At 39.9% G+C, this 23,696-nt stretch overlaps 1 protein-coding gene across 1 annotated transcript in view; it reads left to right on the top strand.

Moving 5' to 3' along the window:
• Nucleotides 1–4,847: 4,847 nt before the first annotated feature.
• Nucleotides 4,848–23,696, top strand: part of SUSD1 (sushi domain containing 1) — a 43,548-nt gene continuing 24,699 nt past the window's right edge. The window contains exons 1-8 of the mRNA XM_065656700.1: nucleotides 4,848–4,923; nucleotides 6,567–6,698; nucleotides 7,924–8,079; nucleotides 8,703–8,855; nucleotides 10,163–10,339; nucleotides 12,771–12,950; nucleotides 14,847–15,026; nucleotides 23,406–23,500. Of these exons, the coding sequence (XP_065512772.1) occupies nucleotides 4,848–4,923; nucleotides 6,567–6,698; nucleotides 7,924–8,079; nucleotides 8,703–8,855; nucleotides 10,163–10,339; nucleotides 12,771–12,950; nucleotides 14,847–15,026; nucleotides 23,406–23,500 (1,149 nt within the window). The remainder of the gene's footprint in view (nucleotides 4,924–6,566; nucleotides 6,699–7,923; nucleotides 8,080–8,702; nucleotides 8,856–10,162; nucleotides 10,340–12,770; nucleotides 12,951–14,846; nucleotides 15,027–23,405; nucleotides 23,501–23,696) is intronic.

The raw sequence follows: 23,696 nt of genomic DNA, 5'->3' as shown, positions 1-23,696 counted from the left end.
TCTAGCATCAGAAAGGAAAAGATGCCTATTCATCTGTCTGGAGACAAGAAAATCACACCACTACATTTTTTCTTTTTAAACTTTTTTCTTTTTATAATGTATAAAGGGGATGCTGTTACTTTTTCTTTTCTTTTCCTTTGTGACTCCCTGCCTGCCCTCTTAACTATTGCCTCCAGTTAGCATAACCCTCAAAATAATGACACAATTTGTATATAACAGCATGGAACAACTAGAAGCAATGACTAGTCAGCAGCCTTCTCACACGATATTCCAAGATCCAGTAACATTAGGACACTGGCCCATAAACCTATTGATGCCATGTCCTTGCGGTTTAAAAAAAACGGGGGCAGATTGTAGTGACATCAAAGCTTCTATCAGAGAAGTTTACATTGCATCATCTCATTCTTTCTTTTATGGTATTAAGCCTCAAAACACCTATGTAGGAATATTATCCTAGTTTCACAACTAAGTGGGAGGGAGAAGCTGAGAGAGGCAGAAAGGCGTTATCTTATCAAAGGTCACAGTGAGTTTGTGGCAAAGCTCAGTTTGGGCTCCTGCTCCTGTGCTAAAACCCACAGATAGCAGCCCTTTTGCTCTGTAGAGCTGCTTTTCTGATTAGCAGCAACTGTCAGCAGGCTTTATCACCTACCATGCTTTTGCTATGAGATGTATATGGCATGCTCTGGTGTCTTTTTCATCCAAAGCCTATCCTCCAGGGAAATTGTATACAAGCATTCAATATTTAAGGTTCAAATTCAAGTACCTCTCACTCTAATTCTTTTGCAGAAATTCCATTTCTTTTTTTTCATCTTGATTTCGTTTGCCAGGAGTTGAGACAGTGGCATAGGGGCACCTGGGAGTACAGACAGAAATGCTACTAACAATTTGAGTGGTAATATTTCCTTTGTAGCAAAATCCATTACAAGAGAATGCTTTTCTTCTGCGCAATACTTACTGAAGCATTTTCATTAGAGGCTGAGGAGGGTCAGGCAATTTTTCAGTTATTGCTGTTGCTTATTCTGGAAATTAAGTGAATGACGAAAAACCAGTCATTAATCTGATTCATTTTCAATAGGCAAGAGAGGCAGAATTCAGATGGAAGGAACCTGCCATCAGGTTACAGTTACTCTTTTCAGTGCCAGCTGGAAAGAGGAGCTTGATAGCAAGCTTGTTCAGGAGTGCAACTGCACTATGAATAGCTGAGTGATCTGTTAGCAAGGATGAATTACATTTATTCGGTCTGGCTGAAGATGTTTGCTGTGTTTTTAAAAATCTGTTTGATGAAAGAGCCATTAGTATGAAATATTTTGTGTTTATGTCAGAATAAGTAGTGTAATCTATGCCAAACATCCTTACCAAAAAATCCAAGTGATTTAGATGACATAGTGGCATTCACTGTCTGCAAAAGAGACAGAACAAATACAGAAAGCTGAGGAGATGTTTAATCGCCCTTGCTTTTCTGATTTTCAGTTATCTCCTTTTAGACAGCTACAGGGGAAGAAACTGCACAAGAAACTTCCAAATGTCTCTGGATGAATTCAATTACTTTGACCATCACAACTGTTTTCTTATCACAAAGAAGAAAAATGGAACCAAGTACTGCTACAGATGCCTTCTGAGTAGTGAGATCTAATGCTATTAGGAACAAATGAAACATTGTAATTACAAACTAGGGCTTTGAAGTTTGACAGTAAAAAGATTAAAAACCTTATCCAGAACAGAAAATCTAGATGGATGCTGGCCTATATTTTCATTAGACAGATTTTTGTATGAAATAAGTGTGTGTAAGGTGAAATAAATTTGTGTAAGGTGTAAGGATCAGCATGTTGGGACACTGATCTGTCTTACCCTCGTGAACCTTTAATTGTCTTTCCAAATAAGTTAACTCAGGAGTTGGGCAAGTGACCTCAGTGCAGAAGTGATCTGTGGCCTGTCTCAGTGGCTGATTCAAACTTGGGTACAGATCATGAAGGCTGTTGGCAGTCTGTGAACTGAACAAAGACTTAACAATTTAACTAAAAGTTAAGTTGAACCTTAGATTACCATTTTTAGGGAGCAAAGTACTGCAGCAGATCACTTGGGAATGCTCTGAATTCTATATCACAGTCACTATAAAGTGCAGGTTAGACAAGAATGTCAGGAATAATTTATGCAGAGTTGATGTTGTAATAAGAGCAGAAAAACACAGCAGATGACCTCCCAACTTCTTTTTGACACTAGGTTCCTATGACTGTGCTTTGAATTTAAATATGCAAACAACATATGTGTAATTTAAAGTAGCCTTTGTGTATAATTTAATTATTCAGTACTGAAGTATGTCTTAAACGGCAACTCATCAGATGTTTAGGACATACTGGACTGGAACAAAACAAGGAGGTTTGTTCCAGTCTAGGTCCTGTATTTTCTTCAACTGATACACTTCCTTGTTTCTTTAACAAATATTTATATTACATTTTTAAACTTGTTCTCTTTATAAATGTAGTGATGTATTAATATTTCTCCAGGTTTGCTGCCAAAAATATTTTCCTCTTTGCTGTGTGAGGTGTTTATGGTTACATACAGTTGCTCCCACTACTTTTTATGAAAGGAACAGTAGAAATTGCAGTGATTAGTGGGTCTGCAACTTAGTGGGCTTGCTAAGGGAGAGAAAAAATGTAATTTCCAGATAATTTCTAGCACATTGTGCACAACAATTTCTCTCTGAATAATTTCTTACCGTAATAAAGTACTTACCACCACTGAGAATACATGCCTCCAATTTCTGTAATTTCAGATATAAATAAGCAGGAGTGAGCATCAGGAGTGAGCTATCCCAAAAGCAGGGTCACTTGTGATGTAACTGGCCACTGCTGGAGAATCAGGTCACTTTGGATTCTGGTCAAAATGCATAAGGGTAGCAGAAGCTGGTTAAAAATATATGCATGCTTAAGTAGGCAGAGCAGTAATTAAAAAAGACTGGAACAGACCAACTTACATAAATAAATCAATAAAGCTGATAGTTTTATTTAACTGGGTTTTGTTGCCATTGAAATCAGACACAGATTATTTGGTCTTTGCTGTTATAACACAGCAGTAAAACATCAAATTATGTCACTTAAACGCAGTCGTGATGTAGGACTCGAGTGTGTTAGCATTAAAGGGCACTAATGTAAAGCCAATGTAGCATATGAGCAAAACTTCTCCAGGAGGCTCATTAGAGCACATGAAAGATGCCTAAATCTACTTCTGTGTTAGGCTTTCTCCATTCATCTCCGTGGCACTCCTCTGTTGTAGTTGTGACAACCAGGCAACTGCATTTGTAGATAAATACAAGTTTATGCAGCTTTATAAAAGTCAGGCTTGCAGACTGGAATGAGGACAGTGAGCTTTAGAAGGATTACCATTCTTCTACAGCAGAAAATGCTGGAGGCAGTGCTGCTGGTACTGATTGAAACGGAAGATTTGGGATTCACCTCTACTACGGTAAAGGCCTACAGTGAGAAAGTGCTACTTATTGTCAAGTACCAAGGGCTGGTGGCGTACCCTTATGCAATTTTCACACATTTGTGGAACTGATGTGCCAGCTTCAGGCAAGCTTGCAGAGGGGTCCAGCGGGGCTGTTGGGCTCCGACTCCCTCGTGCGCAGGGGGACACGGGCCCTTCAGCGTGGGGCTGCAGCACCGCCCTGCAGGCCGAACACTGGCCCGTGGCCACCATTCCCCAACCACATCAACCTGGAGGTGGCACTCGGTCCTGTCTGCTGCCGAGGCAGGAGGACCCCAGCACAGTTTATATGGAAGTGCTTATATAGGATGTCCTGAGTTGGAAGGGACCCACAAGGACCATCGAGTCCAACTCCTGTCCCTGCACAGGACAACCCCACAGTTCACACCGTGTGTCTGAGGACGTTGTCCAGTCTCTTCTTGAACACTGTCAGGCTTGGGGCCGTGACACCTCCCTGGGGAGCCTGTTCCAGTGTCCAGCACCCTCTAGGTGAAGAACCTTTTCCTAATGTCCAACCTGAACCTCCCCTGGCACATCTTCTGCCATTCCCTTGGTTTCTGTCACTGGTCACTAAAGAGAAGAGTTCGGCGCCTGCCCCTCCTCCTCCCCTTGTGCGGAAGCTGCAGCCGCCATGAGGTCTCCTCTCAGTCTCCTCTTCTCCAGGCCGAACAAACCAAGTGACTTTAGCTGCTCTTCATACGACTTCTGCTCTAAACCTTTCACCAACTTTGTAGCCTCCTCTGGACACTCTCCAGCAGCTTTATACCCTTTTTACCCTGTGTCCCCAGCCCTGCACACAGTGCTCCAGGTGAGGCCGCCCCAGTGCAGAGCAGAGCAGGACAATCCCCTCCCTGCCCGGCTGGCCATGCTGTGCTGGGTGCACCGACGACACCGGTCCCTCTTGGCTGCCAGGGACACTGTTGGCTCATGTTCAACTTGCCATTACACAGAGTTGTTATTACACAGAGGTGTAACTTCCCCGTCGCCTTTCCCAGGAATCATAAATAACCCTTCCCTCCCGCTCTGGGCTGCGGGCCGGTGGCTACAGGCAGCAACAGCCCTTATCGGCTCTGCCACTCGCCCGGCCGGGGCAGAGCGGGGGAAGGAAAGGGGTTGTGCCAGGGATGAGGGAAAGGAGGAAAAAAAAAAAGGGAAGAAATGCGAGGGTTTTGCGGGCAAGGGCTCTTCGGCCGGGAGAGGGGCCTCGCTGAGGAGAAAGCGGGGGCGGGCGGGCGCGGCGGCGGCGATAAGGGAGGCAGGCGCTGCGGGCAGCGCGACGCCCTCGGACTTCCCTCCCGCCCTCCGCCCGTGGGGAGGATGCGGAGGCACCGCGCAGCACCCAGAGGCGCGGCGGCCGCGGGGACATGAGCCAGGGGGGCGGCCGGGCGCTGGGGCCGCTCCTGCTGCTGCTGGCGCTGCTGCGCTGCGCGGGGCGGCGGGGTAAGTACGGCTCCTCCCCGGGTCCCTCCGGCGGGGCCGTGAGGGCGGCGCCCGTCGGCCGAGGCGGGAAGGGCGGGAAGGGGCTGGCGGCCCTGGGACGAGGGGAGCGGCGGCGGCGGCGGCAGCGGCAGGGTGGTGGGCTGGCGGCCGGCGCCTGCCCCAGCGGGAGGGCGAGGCGCGGCGGTGGTGGCGGGCAGGCCTGGGTGGGCGCAGGCGCCATGATCCGCACCGGCGGGTGCGTCTCCTCGCCCTCCGTAGCGGGCCAGAGGGAGCGCCCGGGCAGGGCTGGAACCGTGAGGTGACTTCATTGCTGGAGTGAAAGATTTCACGTTACTAAGGCTAAAGAAGTCGTAAAGTTTTACCCGTAGTAATAAAGGCGGGGGAGTGGGGGGTGTGTGTGGGGGAGAAACCGTTTTTTATCTCCCGGAGCAGCAATCTGAGGAGGACACTCCCATGTCTTATCAGAAGATTGAGGTATCATGAGAAAGTTCTTCCTGTGGCTGTTTTTAAATTTAATTTTTTTGATCTACGTTGGCTACCATCGCATGCTGATGGTTTTTGTTTTGTGGTCTTATTAGGAACACACACAAAAGGTATATAAAAGCATTGAGATTAGGAGTAGTAATCTATGATGCTTCGTGCCAGTTTTAAGGCATTTGGAAATGCACAGTGAGTAAAACTGAAACACTGTGCATGTGGAAGGGCAGTTCCATCACACCTATAAATTTGGTGCATAAAGCAAGCTGGCAAGAGTGTTTAGTTGCCTTCTCCTTCCAGTTACAGTTATGTATTGATACACCCTGTAAAGGCAGGCAGAATTTTGTCAGAGCTGCTGTATATACAGTAACATTCGTATTCTATAAGAATCACACCATCCTTATCAATCTTAGCTGTCTTAGAAGAGTAAAAAATTCTGTAGTGCTATGTCCAGCATCATGAGACAACTTCCCCTGTGCGTGTTAGTTATTTCTTTAAAAATACAAAAAAGTCGTAAGCTTATACATGGTTTGTCTACATTCAGGCCGTCCATTCTGAAGTTTATTTACAGTGAATTAGGTTGTGTGTCATACACTGCTAAACTGCTACTAGTATAAACTCAATTCTAAAATGACTTTTCTGTAAGTCGTCTTTCGGCTGGCAACGTTCTCAACATCATTTTTATGAATAACATTTATACCATGTACATGTTGATCATAGATTGGTAAATAGGCCAAATGTCTATGCATAAATGACAGAAACAAAATAATAGAATAAATGAGTAGACAAAAATCAAGACAAAAAGGAAAGTAAATTAATATAGAGAAGATTAATAATATTGGGTAGAGCTATTTATTATATGTCTCGTAAGCTTTGCTGCTTGCTGAAAAGCTGTTTTGTTTGTTGTCAAAGAATAGATGGTTGGAGAAAACTGTTCAGTGTAGTTTTATTTAATCCTTTCTGTTTTGTTTTATTTTTGGTCTCTGAATACTCTGGCAGTGGTTTTTCTGCGAGTTTGAAAATGCGATGGGAGGAGATGGGATATTGTTTGATGTGTTTTAATCTGCATTTTATCTCCACTTCAAATTCTGTGCCAGTTACTCATCCAAGACAACATTTATGTTCCTTCTTAAAAAAAAGGTAATTGCATCTTTTTGTTCTTAAAGCACTTGTGAACAGATCAGTTCCAGATGTCTGTGCAACTTGCCACATTCATGCTACATGTCATCAAATTGAAGGAAAAAGTGTCTGCATCTGTAACTATGGATTTGTAGGCAATGGAAGAACTCATTGTCAAGGTAGGCTGCCTGTTGGTGAAATGGCAAGAAACCGTGTACATTCCTAAAATGTTCCTTCTCAAGTAATATTACTAAATTATTCAAAACACAGTAGAACTTTGTCATTTCCTGGTAGAATTTCCAGAACCTAGAATATGTGTGGCTTGTGGTGGTGTTTTGTTTTTGTGGTTTGTTTGTTTGTTTTAACGGCTGGCCATGAGCTGTACTTTACTTGTACTTGGTGTAAGTATTGTTTTGTACTTAGTTGCTTAACTGTTTTACTCAGCTTCTGCTATATAATGAAGGATTTCAATTAATTTTGTCTTAGAAAATGTAGGGTTTTATCAAATATTTACTTAAAAATAAAATTTATTGGAATGGTTTATTTAATATTTTTAATCTTAGCTTCAGCAAAATAAATGAAATATACTGGGCTTCACTTTATTATTATTTTCTAGCTATGTACCAGTGAAATGAAAACTAGACAACAAAACTGACCATTAAAATCAGTCCCTTTGTGCTGATTTTGCAGTAATCTCAGATTACTGTGTAATTAAAAAATAATTTCATAAGTTAAACATCTGTTCTTAATAACAGTGTGCATATATACACAGATTTCTTAAGTGCAAATGTGTTATGTGAAAAGTGTTGTTTAGCGTTGTTTTATTACTGTAGCTGGTGGTGTCCTTTCAATACTATCTCACACATGACAAATCAATATGTGATTCAATGGATGATGTCAAATACTGTCTGATTGTATGTAATAGCTTACCACTGCTTAAAGGGGAAGGTCCTCCACCTCTGATCTCTTCCACTCCAATCTCCTTCCTTCAGAAGCACTGGCACCTGCTGGGGCCTGATGCAGTGATCTCATTATTGTGGGAGAAGACAAGCTGCGTATTTTACCATGTTAATTCTGTGCCAGTTGGGTCAACTGGGTAAGATCAGCTTCATCAAGTGCTGCAGCCAGTGGATGACCTAAGGAAGAGCAGAAGTGGAGTGCAGGACCCGCTTGTTTCAACAGCTCTTATATCAGCTCAAGCTGTGTCATGTTTATTCACAGTTTCATCCAGGGACAACAGCATCTGTTGGTCTAGGTACTCCAGCTTTCTAGCAGTGTCTACATCCCAAATAATATACAGAGAAAAACCGTAACAGGAGGTGTGGTTACACAAGAGTGAGTGAGGACAGAAGAATATTCTACTTTACCTGATCTCTCTCTGATGTGTTTTAAATGTGCTGACAGATAAAGATGAATGCCAGATTGGAGCCAGCAAGATCTGTGGAAATCATACACTCTGTCATAATACACACGGAAGTTTTTACTGTGTTTGCCTTGATGGATACCGAGCCTCCAACAACAACAAGACATTTATTCCCAATGATGGCACGAACTGTACAGGTAGACATCGCAAAGAATCTTGAGCACCAGCAATCCAGAACTTAATTTTCTACTGCACAGATGTTTTTTTTCAGTTGCTTTAGAACTTACTTTCTAATACTATATCAGAACTAGATTCTAACAGCTGTGAATTAGTTCCATTTTGCAATCTTTGCTGTGTTATGAATCATTGCTTCACAGTCACGTTCAAGCAATAATCTTTCCAGAAGAGGAAGCTAGATTAGAGAAAACAAGATTATACTTATCTTTATCCCAGAATGTCATACTTGTGTTTAGTGTAGAATATTAGCCAGTTCCTTGTTACAGTGATGAACTGTTGTAATTGATTAAGATATGTGCAGATATGGGATTTTTCTGGGATTGTTGTAGCAGGAGATAACATTGCAAACTATTTGTCAGGTAAACCAGAAGCAATTTGAAAGACAGCTAGGTACAAAACTGCAAGTCTCTTCCTTCCAGATGCTTGAACACCAGGCAGTGATAAGCTCCTTCATTTCCCAGGACAGCCATAAGAAACTGTGTAGAACCCATTCATGGAATGCTGCATTGGTTTTAAGCTTTGGTCCTACATTAACTAATTAGAAAATATTACAAAGTGCATACATTTTAATCTGAATTTTTAGATATAGATGAATGTGAGGAGTCTGGGCTGTGTGGTCGCAATGCAAGATGCGTGAATACTGAAGGAAGCTACGAGTGTCACTGCAATGATGGTTATAAATTAAAAAATGGAGAGCTTTCGTTTCATCCAGATGGGAACATAGTTTCATGCAAAGGTGAGAGTCTTTGAATGCTGTTTTTGCTAGCAGATAAAAGCAGATCTTATATGGCGTAGTAGTACCTGCTCTGACCTGTGCTTTTAAGTGTGCAGGGCAGAAGTCCTCTCTGTGGACTTTGTCTGCTGTATGATTTTCCTTCTTGGGTTCAGTTTGTTCCAGTAATGTCTGGGTGGTAGGGTCAACACTGCATGTGATTTTTACAGGCTTTCACCAGTGGTTCAGGTGTACAGGGTCAGAGAAGCTTAATACGATGAAGGTGGTGTAATTAGTTTCTGAATAGGAAGGAAGTGTGGTATAATCCACTTGCTTATGTAATCACACTGCGTGAAGGGGAAGGGAAGAGTGGAGAAATACCTGGTAAGAGAGGTCAAATGAATGAAACAAGCCTAGAGGACAGGAATTGTAAACCAATAGTTTAGTTATTTATTACATACTGTACCACCTGCATAAATAAACTGTTTATCTTGCCATTAAAAAAAAAAAAAATTGAAGCCTTGTTCCTTTCCTCTCTAGTACAAATTTTCACAGATGCAAAGTGCTAGCAGTGTAAGCTGTAGCTGCCAGAGTATGTAATCAACCCAGGCATCCCGGGTGGAAGGAAATGCCTCGATTATATCCAGCTCTCATTTCTGAATTATTGCAAGACCCATTAATAAAGCTCACTGCCTGTAGTTCATCTGTTTTTTTTCTGACTGGAGTGCTCAACTTCATTATGTCAGAAATGCTGATAAGCCTGCTTGTCTCACGAACTTCCCCCTCCACATGCTATGGCAAAGTAGTGTGTCTGTACTGACAGTGTCACTTGCAGAGCTGGACAAGGGAGACCTGTCAAGCAGCTGCGCAGAAGGAATGTAGCTTTTTTTGTGCAGGCTGGTTCAGTGGGGTGGAGGAATTGAGGGTCAGGCCGTTTCATTTCAGCCTATCTGCAGTGCTTCACCTTTCCCATGCACAGTGAAATAAAGCTGCAAATTGGGGCCTGAAATTTTCCTCTGGTGTTGAAGGATCATTCAGCCATTGCAGTAATGAGCCTGGCACATGCAAAGCACCATCACATTACAGTATCTCCTCTTTGGTGTTGTGAATGGCTTCAGCTGTATGCTAGTAAAGATGTAGCTCCATATCTGGATCACTGTGTTCCTCCAGCTGTGGCCACTACAACTCTTCAACTCTAATCTTATACCCCTTTGGCAACTCCTCAGATTCATCAGATTGGGTGTGTGTGACCACCTAGTCCAGCATCCCTTAAAGTGATTGTGTGTTGTGATTTTTGTATTGTGAAATCTTTTAACTGAATCTCTTTGCAGAAATTGGATGTGGGTCCCCTCCTGAAATGAAGCATGGCTACATTGTGGGGAACTACAGCTTGCTGCCAGGAAGTGTCGTTCATTATGAGTGTGAAGAAGGGTTTTACAGCAATGAGGGAAAGTTCTCATATTGCACAGCAAATGAAACTTGGGAGCCTGCCACTTTAAGCTGTAAAGGTGAAAAGAGTCTTAAATCTTTCTTAAATTCTTTATTAAGGGTGTTTATGCATGGGGGAGTGTGTTTGTGAAACACAGTAGACTGTTTCCTCAATCTGAAGGATAATTTTTCAAGATCTGGCTATTTGCAAAAAAGAAAAAAAAGATCCCACCTCTTCTTCTTAGTGTAATAACATTTTTGATGATGCTCCTTGCATTTTTACAGGCACTACAGCGTGTCCTTCTGCCTGTGAACCAGGGCCTAGAAAACAACAAGATTTCTGTAGCATTTCATGGGACAGGCCATTGAGTTAGAAGGTATTAGTTGACCTCTCATGAAAAGAACAATTTTTTGCACAGCTTGTGAAGTTTTTTCCTAAAATTGACTGTAGATGCAGAAGAGAGGCATCACACCACCCCTTGTCTCTGGATAGCCTTCATTTTTAAGAGCATTTGTGCAAGAGCAAACACGTTCACATCTCTGAAGTGTAAAGTCTCCTGTGAGGATCTTTAAAACTTGCACTTGCTTTGATGTTTTTTGCCCATCCTGTTGAAATATTGCTGCTTACAAGTGCAGGATTTTGTGTTCCTATGAGTAGTTAGAAAGTCTGTATATTAGTTAAATGACACTTGAAGTGCTAGCTAACAGAAGCTACACTGTGTGTAACAATGCTACAGGGGAGAATTGTAATTCTGAAAATTGTCACTTAGTGAGGAGAGTTCCTTCTGAAAAATATGAAAGCTCTCTTCTCTCTCTTTTTTCTCTTTTTTTTTTTTCCTTTGAGAGTGGGTAGAAGTGTAACATTTGTACATATGTCTATGGGAGGTGAATAAATTAGAATAAGGATGCTAAATCAGTATGGTTGGGAAAAGTGAAATATTAAATATCACCAGAAAATTCATGAGAAAGAAAACATAAGACAATTTGAGACCAAATTATTGGCATTAAAAAAAAAAGAAATAACATTTTTTCACCAAAATAAATAAAGGACAATGAATGTGAAAACAAAAAGGAAGTGCCCAAAATCTAAAGAGGTCCCTGAAGGCTTGTGGAATGCAGTCCTTGTGAGTTGTTTTGGTACACTTTGTACATTTGGTTTTTTTATATTTTTTTAGCGCTCGCTTTCTCATGTGATTTTTTAATTTCTACAATCAAACAGTAGGTCAGGTTGGAGTTTTTGAGCACATCTTTCGTGGTTAACTGAAATAAAATACATCAAACACCAAGAAACTGCCTATGAGTCTGAAATGACAAACTTATTTCACTTTGTATTGCAAGCTCTTTTCCTGGATTTCAGTTAAGACTTCCCTTTTTGTAAAACCAGCAAGTCTTGATTTTTTTTTTTTTAATATTAGTAAAGGCACCTTTAAATAGTTCTTTAAACTCTGAGAGTTTGCCTGATATGTCTTTATTGCTAATTTAAGAATTTCTCATGACCAGGTGTAATGTTTTATAATAATTTTCAGGAAAATGAATAAATTTGTCTTTTGTCTACCCTCCTATGGTAATTTAGGAGTTTATTTTTTGTAGTCATGATAAAACTGGTAATTGAAGGTAGATCAAACTTGGCAATGTATGTGACCTAACATCAGGTTACTGTAAGTGGAGCAGATCCCCCTTTTTTATTTAAACATCAGTATATGAATGTAACATGTCTTTAGAGAGTATAGCTTCCTTTGAATATTATTAAAAATTGTCTTGAGGTGAAAAGTCAGATAGTTTAGTGGGAAGATGTGATATATGTGACAAGGAGTAGTTAAACTATTGAACATGAGTGTTGTGTCATGCTAACATGAAAGCCTTTTCAATGGTACTGTACTTTAGAAAATAGACATCACATCAAAGAAACTGCTTTTTTGTGCTACTTGACTTATTTGTTTTATGCATTTGTAAATGACAACTCAGTATGTTTTTGAATAGAGCAACCGTTGCAACGTGTTTTGAACACCGTGTAGATGCTTTCTGTAGCAGGAAGCTTTTGTATTGTATGTTTCAGCCTTTTCTATGTTTCTGCATTTTCTAGTCCTTGTGCACTTTTAAAAATTTTGCTTCCTAAAGGCGATTTCTGCTTGTCTGCCTCCCTCTGGCTGTTGCTCACTGCAAATGGTATCAAACTAGCTTGCCACCTTTGTAAAAGCAGGAGAATCTTAAAGATTGAAAAAAAAACCAGGGTATTTTCTGTATACTAGCAGCTAGGCTGAGGAAGAAGTCACAGATCTACCACGGCATACTGAGAGAAAGGCAGAAGTCATTTTATTTGGAAGCAGCTGTGGAGTAGCTGTAACTCTCTCAGTCACGGTGAGGATGTCACAGAGGACATCAGGAGTGCTGGATTACCACAGGGAAGAGGGTCAGTTGATGATGGTGAAAGAAATTCTCATGCAAGTGCAGCCGTCATTACTTCTGCTGCTTGACAAACAAGTTTATCTTCCTCTTTCTTCCTTTCCATAGGTGTGGATTGTGGGCTTCCACCTTCTGTTTTACATGCACATCCAGCATCTGTAAGTGGGACCACATATGGAAGTGAAGTTACTTACCATTGTATTCATGGTTACTTTATTGCAAGCGGTAATCAGACTGCAGTCTGCAATGCAGAAGGACAGTGGGATGGTATTGATTTGGTGTGCAAAGGTAAATCAAATCTGCCTTCAGGTTTATTTAGCATAAATACTGTTTCAGCCACCATAATAAATAGGAGTCATCAGTTAGAGACTTTGTCTTTAGGCATTTAGTTATACGGTTTTCTGGCATATTAAGTTCAGTCGCAAACCAAAAGCCATATATTAAACAGCATTTTTTATCTGTGTTGCTAATGAAGTTGCAATAAATTGTTAAAAGTTAACATTCTAAGGACACAAGCCCAATGCATGTTAGGCGTTGGGATTTCCCTGAGTTGAAAATTCAGCCTAAATGGCTGCCATTTTCCAACTCAGTATCTACTCTGTGGTTGAAGCCATTACTCAGGATTTGAACCACTCTTAGCAGTTAGCATCCTCTTAAAATTCTGATATTCAGACAGTTTCCAGTTTCAAACTATCATTGCTTAAGCATGCTACTGTTACTTGAGAGGAGTTATACATTCCTTTTGTTATTATGAATGGGAAGAATGTAGCCTAAGAAGTTCTTTGGTAAGAAGAAACATAAAGGTACATTTAAAAAAAAGTATTTTGGCCAACAAAATTTCTAGTGTATTATTACTCTGAGTTCATAATTATTAATTAATGTGACCTCAGGATAATTAAAGTCTTTAGTCAGTTTTTACATTGGCACAACTTCATTTTCCGTTCACTGGATAATATCTTTTGGGCTTGATCCAGAGGGGTTGAGTGTTGTGTTCATTGCAATCAAACGTAGTAATTTTTTTGCATATGCCGTGTCTACATTACAACCACTCTCTACTTTTAGAATATTTAATATTCTGGGTTACTAGTGTAAATAGCAGGTTCACTACTTCTGCATTTTTACTTTTCAATCTGATTACAGGGTGACTGTGGGCAGATAGCTCAAGTCAAGTAGCAGTATTTTTTTAATCTCATTACATACTGTCCTTCTATAAATTAAACGTACTGTTTTCATGTGCATTAGTAATTCTAAAGCTTGTTCTCGATGTAATAGGTACATACAGTCATACACACTGGGATATGAAAATGAAGGTAGTCATGATGGTGGGTTTATTGCCTGTTGCAAGACATATGTTTAAGAGTTGTACAGGTCATGATTGTATACACTTTGTTTTTTACTTCTTTGTTTTCCTTTTTTTGAGTAGAATTTCAGAATTGCTTAAGACTATTCATTAAACAGTTTTAAAAGCACTTTTTTCTGCATATAAGCTTTAGTAAAGGTAAGATTTTAATTATTATGTAGTTTGCTTCTTATAAATGAAGTGATGAATAATCTTTTATTGGGATATAATGTTGATTGTGGGTTTGAAAAGAAATTTTAACCCTAATAGTATTCTTCCATTGATTTGATCTTTACTCTTTATTCTTTTTTGTTACCTGATTTTATTATGAAGCTCCAGAAAACAACGGAGCAAATGAATTCATTTCTAAGTGCATTATCTCAGCTTTCTAATTAAGTCTAAAGTGGTCTGAAGAATCCATCTTATTTTCCCCTAGAAGTGCTGCTTGTCCATAGCAGCCTCTCCTTTTTTTTCAAAGCTTGAATTAAATCCACTAGCAAAGGAATATAACCTTCATGCTGTTCTTCCATGCTTGGACCATGTGTTGTTTTTCAGGTCTGTTGTTACTAATAACAGGTATAGATCCACTTGTGAAAATTTGCATAGAGATCCTTGTTCTTCATTTTTAAACAAGACACTATTTTCTTTATCATCTTGAAGGATAAATGCTCCACCCTGCTAGAAAGTGTCCAGTCAAAAAATTCTCATTTCTAAATGGCTGACCTGACTATGAAGTGAAAAAAAGTGGAGTGTTAGTTGCTGGAAAATTTAACTCTCTTAAACACTTTGATACACCTTGCCCGTTTTCATTTTCAGGTTTTGCTATCCTGTTTTTTCCATTTCAGAAATAGACTGTGGCAGACCTTTGCTGATTCCACACACAGAAATGATCTGGGACAACTCTACCACTCTATGGAGCAAAGTATACTATCAGTGTAAAGAAGGATATTATTTTAATGGAGACAAGAATTTTTCAGAATGCAGAACAGATCAATCATGGGAGAATATTACATACATATGTAAAGGTAAATATTACTGTAGGAAGTTACTGTGGGGTGCGCTATTTAAATAGTTTGTCATTCCTGTTGTGAAGGTAGGAACAGGAGGAAGGATGAAGGCAAGAAATCTCTAATTTATGATGTAGGGAACATGGTGGTGGTTTTGGATGGAAGAGTGATGGAAGAGAATGTTAGCCATGCAACAATTTCTATTGGATGCCTCAGATCTTTCTACAGCTGTCTTGCTTTTTATTTCAAAAAGAAAGGGACTAATGAAGTTAGAGTTTCCTTGCTGCACTGAGAACCTCCAGCTTTAAAAGCCAGGGGAACATCACCAGATGAGTAGAAGGCATTTAATGACATCTTGTTGTTGTGGGGCCAGTACTGTAAAGTGCAGTGTGATGAAAGTAGGTGCAATGGAATTCAAAACTCCTTTTCCTTTTTTTTTAATGCTCTCACAATGCCCAAAGTAAAATTTGTTCATGGTTGCCTTTCTAGACTGGATCTAGTTGTCTGAATTTCAGTCCAGAGGATTTTCTTATGAAAGAGTGAGTCCTGTGAAAGGAGGTCTCTAATGAAGGTGTTGTCATACTGTGAGCCTGGAGACAGGATGTACTGACATTCTAATAATAGCAAAAAACTAGCATATGTTATGGACTATGGCTGTTGTGCTCCTTCATGTTCTTGGGTGTCCTTAGAAAGTGGTGTCACAAGATCGTTCTATGACTATGCATCTCTTATTCTTAAGTAGCACTGCTGTCTTTTGCAGATGGTAATGTTCCTGTAGCTTCGCGACATCCATGTGTTTTTCAAAAGGACTGAAAGTGTGTCTTTGACTGCTACCACTTCACAGACCAAGCCTTTACACAAAGAGTTGCCACTTGATGCCTGTCTGCCTCACTTGATGTCTTGAGCATTCACTGTGAATATAAAACATGTGACATAATATGAAATGAGCAGCAGATAAGCAGTTCTCTCACTTTTTATAGTGCCCTGATAAAAATGGAACTGCTGTCCTTAGAAGTCACAATTCATATTTCATTTAGGCAATTTGCATAGCTGTACTTTCTGAGTTGGTTTTGAAGCTGGCATTGTGTAGAGTGGCTAAGTTAATCAGGTATGTCAGTCTTTGCAGTGCTGAGACTTCTGTCTTGAGCACTCTGAAGCTTTGAAGGGCTTGAACCTGCAGCGTGCACTCACAGGATTACCATGGATTTCAGCCAAGCGCTTTGCCAGAGGCAAAAACGTAGACTCCAGCTCTAGCTGTTGGATCAGAGGGCCAAAAATGTCAGAGCTACAGTAAAGTATAATGGAAAGAAGCTTTTAAAAATAGCTTAACTAGTCCAGGCCCCTTTTGAAAAAATAAAAAAGAATAGGAAATTAATACAAGGGTCTTCAGCTTCTTAGCTTCTGCATTTTTCACACCAATGTAACAAATTCATTTCAAATGAAATGAAATTTCAGTTTCAGTAATACCTTTCAGATGTGTATGATCTTTAAGGTGTGTGTGATTAATCAGTAATTCCCCAGTAATTCCCCTTAAAATGAAAGAAAATCATGTAGCATTCCAAAATAACTTGATAGAAGTCAGAAAACCATTCGTCTTTTCCTACGTGCTGATAAACCTCATTAGAAGTAAGGAAGCTAAGAATTTCCCCTGAGCATGTTCCCTTTGGCCAGTAATCATTTCTGTATTTCTTAGGCAGTGATTGCTATGGAATGTTCTTTATTTGCATTGTCTGTTGGAGTATATGGTAAATGTGTGTGTGTGTATGTAAGTACATTTAATAGTAGTTGGTTTAAATAACAAAATTAATTTTACTGAGAGATATTGATTGGATTAAGCTGTCAGCACTGAGGTCTGGCAATAGTCATCTGGATAAGTCTTGCTTTCCCAACCCCTGATTTGTATACATAAACTCAAGAGGCTAAAGTGCAGAGAACATACAGCAATTTCATACCTGCTGTCCAGTATACTCAATATGTGAGTCAGGACATCCTGTGCAGCTTGTCCTGGAAGAACTTCTTTTTCCCCTGTGGAGCAGGAATGTGTGGTTTCATTTATTATCATTGCAGTGCTGTTATCCCAGGGACACATTGTGTTGAGCTCTGGTGGGATTTCATGGTACATTTGCGAAGTTTTTTTCAGAGTGAAAACAAGATCCCTTTGTGGGAATAATGTTTCAGTTCGTTTCAGGGAAGGGCTTTGGCTATAAAGCATTATAGCTTGCAGTGGTGGAATACAAGACAGTCTGAAACAAAAAGCTTGGTTTTCCCATTGCGAGTTTCAGAGGAGAAATTGTCAACCTGAGCTTTTTTGGTAGCAATATTTTCCTGAGAGAGGTTGTTCTCTGTGTGGGCTCAAAATGGGACATAAGGTAACATAAGACTTAGGGTTGGATATTTTATTAAAGTGAAAAGTCTAAAATGAAGCCTTCCCACTCTTATTTTAATTCTTGAATGGATTCCACAGATCAGGGTTTTTTTTTTTAATTTATTGTGTCTGTAAGAGGGCCAGAAAAAAGGCGATTTGTGTTTTTGCTATCTATCCAAGATTGCTTGCTCCTAAATCTGCACTTGCAAATGGCACATCATGCAACGTATATTGTGAGCCTTTACCAAATCCATGAAGAGCATCACTTTGAGAAGGGCAGGGAGAGGAACTGGAGGGTGTCTGAAATGAAAATGTGTGAATTAGTTGGTTTCATCTTTCATTGAGCTTGGATACAAGTGTTTTGAAAGTAAAAGGTCAGAAGGGCTAACATAAATGCTTCAGGAAAATCTTTTTCCCTTGTAATATGTGTAGGTTGTGTATGTGCATGCATATACACAGAGAGAGAGAGGGAGAGCTTAACATCTGAGAGCTTCTTTCTTGGGCATCCAGGGAAAGTTACAATAAATTAGGGTGAATTGAGTGCTTATGAAGTTGCCTTGCCTATTAATACCATGTGCAGCTCTAAAACTTTTTTTGGTACTTTTTCCAATCTTCTTCACAGTTGTGAAGGGGTCAGTTAGTGCACAGAAGGGACAGTGTCTGATGCAGTTTTTAATGTTAAATGGATAATTGTTAGGTAGATTTTGGAGGGAAATAGTCCCTTTACCTACTGCAGCTCTCTTCATCCTGTTTGCAGAATACTTGCTTCTACTATTCATCAAGGTTTTTTTCAATTTCCCAGGCTCAAGTCGTAGAGATATCCTCCTTTATGTCTGTTTTCTTTGGAGATTGTTAGTATTCAGTGTGTTTAGCATCTCTTGGTGTGGGTAGGAACAGTATTTTGTCTTAAGAAAGACAGTTTGTCCAGTTTTCTTATTTTTATCCAAAGCAAATACAAATCTGCATTAAAGAATTAGTGTTTAAGTAAGTCTCCAGTACCATTCTTCTCTATATTATTACAAATTCTTTTTTTTTTTTTTGATGTATTAAATGAAATATTGTCCTCGCGAGAGAAGCACCTGCAGCATAGGTGTGGGAAAAGTTCATGGATATGTGAAAAGGCTGGAGGAGTGAGTGAATCTGGCCTGCATGGAAAAGTAATGCACATTATTGGTAAAGTATTTCAAAACTCCTGCAGTGGGAAAGGGAAAATTGACCTCTGTGTGCCTTTAATGGTGGGCCTGACAGCACAGCAATCTTACCAGTTGGTTGTGAGAGGCTTCCCAAATAGTGTTAGGCAGTAAGGGCTGTCAGCACATTGCAGGCTTCATGTACATGGTGTACAGAAGAGATGATGATCCAGTCCCAATGTATTGCGAATCTGGAACTCAAGTAAGGAAAAATAATCATTCTTCACACCAGTGCCTGTTCCATCTGATTCTCAGCTTGGAGCTTCTGTGTCCTAACTTCTTGTGTGCATCCTCTTTTTTATGTTACCTCTTACGAAATGCAGTGTGAACTCTCCATCTTTCACTAAAGGTTAATTCTCTATTTCAGAATGCTTCATTTTTCTGTGTTGTGACTCCCCATCCACAAATAGGGTTTAGCTGCATACCTTGACACCTTGATACTTTTTTGAGATAATAATGTGAAACTTCGTTATTGTGGTAGTGAGGAATACCTTCAAAGCATCAAGAAAATAAGGCGTTAGTAGGTTTTGAGCTTTTTCCCGGAAAATTGATGTTTTATGCCAGCACTGAAAATCGTAATGGATGAAGAGGTCAGAGGATACTTGCTTCAGACATTTGAAGGTTTAGAAGGTAGACTGGTTTGATGAATAGGTCCAGAGAAGGCATAGCAGATTGTTCACACTGTGCACTTTAAAACATTGCAGCGGAAGAAAATAATTCTGTCATAATGCAAAAGAAAACAACTTGAAAAAATTCAAAAGCAAAATCTTGATCTCGTCTAGAATAAACAGAGCAGGATCATCCTTCAGGTGTAATTTAACTGTAGATTTATAATGAAGATAATTTCCCTGCAACTGCGAGTGTCTATATAGTTAGTCTCTCTTTATTTAGAGTTGTTTTCCCTTTGCTTTCGCTTTCCGTTCTTCCTCTATGCTTTGTCCATATTCCCAATGACTTATTTCCCCTCTAGCTGGAATCCTCTGGGATGTCAGTTTTTACATCCTCACTTGTACAATACGAGGAGATACAGAAAGGCAGCTGGAATGTGTTTATGGTGGCAGCACTGTCCTAATTTTTATTCACATCCATGAGTAAATAATTCATGTCAACCGTGATGAGCTTGATAGAAAAGGTGTCACTCACATTTGTGGGCATTGATTCAAAACCCATGGTTCTGTAAGAATAAGAACCCCATCAAACAGTTAAGATAATTGTAGTAATAAATGACAAGGATCTGATGGGCCTTAGTTTTTGTAAAGGCCTAATTTGGTACATAAATCCAGATATCTGGTAATTTCTTTAACTGCCTGGAAAAACACAGGTGGAGTCTGTGTTAAGAGGGATGCTACTTAAATTGAAGTGACGCAACACAGTGACAGTTAAACAAATGTGTAGCTTTTTGCAGGCTATTTAGGTGTTTGTTTTGAAACCAAATTAATAGTCAGTTTGTGACGGCAAATACCAGTCTTGAAACCTCTTTCAGCTGCAGAGTAGATCATGTGCATTTCTGATCTCAGCCCATCTAATCCTTTCTAGTCTGACACCCTTTATTGATAGATCTTTCCTTTGTAAGTACGCTCACAATTACATCTCATGTTTTTGTCAGTCTGGTTCAATACATGAATTACTGTGCTCCTGATTGTCTCCTAGTAACACTGCTAGACCAAAGGAAGTAGTAAATTATTAGCTTTCTGTTTGCTCCTTCGTGCACGACTGTCTCTGCCTGCAGCTTTGCTGTTTCCTTGTGGATTTTCTATGTGTAAAGTTTGGGGCTGAAGGTGAAAACCTGCTGAAATTTTGCAATGCTAGTTGAACTGGAAGCAAGTATGTGACTCAAAATGTGAAAAACCGTGCTACCCTCAAAGATACGTCTTTGTAAAATAAATTCCATATATACTTCAGAAAGCTATTGTGCAAGAGGACTTTGCCTGTATGCTATGGAGCAGGTGCCTTGAAACAGTTTGAGCAGAAGTTCTCTTCGAAATGTTGTTTGCTGTCATTTAATTTCTGTATCTGAACATATGTGTGGTGCATGTTAGTAGCAGATGGCATTTGCTGCATCATTCACAGTTTACACAGAATTGAGCAGGCAAAACATACCAAAAAAAAGGTAATTTGGGGATTTTTCTTTCCCCTAAATTGCATGTATATGTGGGGATTGGTAGGAAGAGGCCAGCAAGTGGGTTTGCAGATGTGGGTGCTCTTTCAGCTACTTGCAGAAGATGAAATGTCAGATTGGAGCTTGTTCTATCTGCTTTCTGGTAAATGCTGGTTTTTCATGCAAGTTCAAAAATACTTCACTGATAAGACATATCTCAAGTTGAGGTCAGTGGTAGTCAGGTGCTCTTTCAGCTGAGGACAAGTGGATTGTATATGTGGAAAACGTCATTGGCTTTAATAACTGTTTAGACATAGAGTTGTTGGTGTGTTATTTTTTTCCTGAATCAGCAAATAATGAGTACTTGGGCCTGAACTCACGGAGAATGATAAGTGAAGGACTAAGGCTGCACAGCCCAGCGCTAAGGCAGAAGAGCATGGCAGTATAGGCATTTCCGCACTGCCAGTGATTACTCTGAGGATTTTCCCACACACTCAAGCACAGAGAGTGGCCCTCCTTTCTAGCAGAGCTTTTGAAAGTGGAGTAAAGAAGACTGAGACCTTCACTTGTTTTCCTTGTTAGAATTAATTTATTTGGCTTTTCTAGCATTATTTCTCCCCCTCCAACGCTCGTTGGCGCTGTTGAATCACTTTGTTACTTGCTTTTTGTGTTTTCCCATTTCTGTTGTGTTTACCAGCACCTGTTTTTCCTGGCTAACAGCCAGGTGCTATTTGCATCTCTCTACCCCCTCCCAGATTTGCCTTTCAGTATTTGACTTCTCCAGGATCTTTTTCCACCTGTCTGCTCTGGTTTCCAGGCATTTACACATTCATCATTTCTAGGACCCCTTCCCTTAGGACGGGAGGGAGATTGTGAGGGTGGTGACGTGGAGGTCAGCGGAGCAGCAGTGGCATCCAGTGGCCTTCTCGGTTAATCACAAATCGAAATTTCTAGTGCTGAAGTGTGATGAAGTTGAGGGTCTTCACTTCTCCCACTTCATTTGTGAGTCAATGAAAGCTGTTGATCAAAATCAGGTATGTTGAAGATCTGGCTGACGCTGTCTGCCAAGACATCCCACTGAGGCCACGTGTGTATAGTGCATTTGACGCTGGGAGTTCCCAAGCTCTGGAAGTCACTGGCACCATTAGATTTTACAGGAGAAATAATCTGTCAGGGAACTTGTTTCTCTTTATGTGCGAGAATAGTTTTTTCAGAGATACCTTTGTGCTGTTATTGGATACTGTATTTGTGCTACAGAGATTAATGTTAAACGAAGCACATACCGTATGTTATCCAAACAGATCAGTGAGGGAGGAAAATTAGACTCCTCAGGAAGCCCAGGACTTTGCTGTGGTGTTCGCTTTGTGCATGTTACAGCTCTTCAGCCTCTCACTCCTGCCCCTTTAGAGTGAAAACTTGTAAGAAAAAGTCTGCCAGCTATTCTTTGGATGTATGGTAACTGCATGGTGGCCTTGTCCTTCTGGAAGTTCAGAAAGTATGACAGAAAAATTGATGTTGTTAGAGAAAAAAATACTACTAGTTTTGCCTTCTTCCCTCCAAGGAGGCCACTGTATAAGATTTCTTTCCTTGGCTGAATACATGGCATAATAACTTTCTTGTTGTTTGCTGCTTTATTTTGCTTTATTTTTTTACTGAGTATTTTATGAACTTACGAATCAAGTGCCTGATTTTCTTGCTAAGCAATCTGAGCAATGACTTTTTTTTTCCTTTCTTGCTACTCATTTTAATTCAGATTTCATGGATTTGCAAACATTTTCCCTCTGGCCTTGCTCTAATGAGTCGTTTTTGCCATCTGGTCTTTTAATAAAAATGTGTCTGATTTGAAGAATACAACAACTGAAGATACTCTTTTGCTCTGTGTTTGTACAGAAGTCAATACCGTGGAGTTTTTAGACATTGTTGTGAAACAAATAATGAATACAATTAATCACAGAGCCATTTGTAAGGACATTTGTTTTAGAGGACATGCAAATTAATCTGTTCTTCTGTGGGAGAGGAAGCTTTCAGTATAATTTCCATATTTAATGGTAGTTTGGAATAGAGGATTTAAAATTAGTTGGGAGTTAAACAGGTCTAGTAAGTGAGGCATCAGTTTGTTGAATATGTGGAGAGGGAGATACTGGAAACGTTTTATGATAGTTTTACTAATCAGAAGAAAGGAAAAAGAAAATACAGTGCTTCAAAATGCAGAAACAGGTACAATTTAATTCTAAATAACTGCCTACATGTAGGAATTTTAGAGACTATCAAGGTACTCATATATTTCAGTGACAGTGTCATGTTCACGTGCTACAATGGGGCCTCTGTGGAATGGTTAATAATGTTTACATGTGGAGGAAGAGCACTCGGATATGCCAAAAAGTCATTAGAATTAAAAGAATTAAAATTGTTCTACATTAAAATGCAAGCCTAGCAAAGTATTTTGTTTTCATTAGGCATAGCAGTGTATGTAATGCTGGCTGTGTGTTTAAGGACTTCACAGTCATTAGCTCAGAACATGCTTCAGGGGGCCTTTTATTTTAATTTCAGGACCCAACACAGTTAAGGGAAAACTTACTAACTTCTGCCTACCTTGTTTTATTTTTTCCTGTTTGAAACAAAAACAGCAAAAACCAACACCAAAACAGAGAAAGAAGAAGAAACAGGCAAGTGCTCCAAACATACTAAGATTTGCACAAGAAATAGTAACTGTTTTCATTCTATGTTTATATTTTTGCTCACAGAGGAGGAATTATTCAGTAATTTGTCCATATTCAATGAAACATGTGTGAAGTGGCAAAGGAAAACTGGAAGACGGGGAGTTCAGGAAATGTACACAGTAAGTAGAACTGTATTTGAGGTTGAGACTAGCTTTATCCTGGTTAATTTGGGTGAGTGAGCAGTGGAGATTTGTTTTGTGGGTTTTATTTGTATGGTAATTTGTCTCCCTCTTCCCAGTGAACTGCCTAGAAACCTAAAGGTAGCTGGGTTAGAAAAGAAACAAATCCAAGTCCTATAGTTGAGTGAAAAACTTA

This window comes from Caloenas nicobarica, chromosome Z (assembly GCF_036013445.1).
Source record: "Caloenas nicobarica isolate bCalNic1 chromosome Z, bCalNic1.hap1, whole genome shotgun sequence".
NCBI lineage: Eukaryota > Metazoa > Chordata > Aves > Columbiformes > Columbidae > Caloenas > Caloenas nicobarica.
This window is presented reverse-complemented; position numbering and strand designations above follow the sequence as displayed.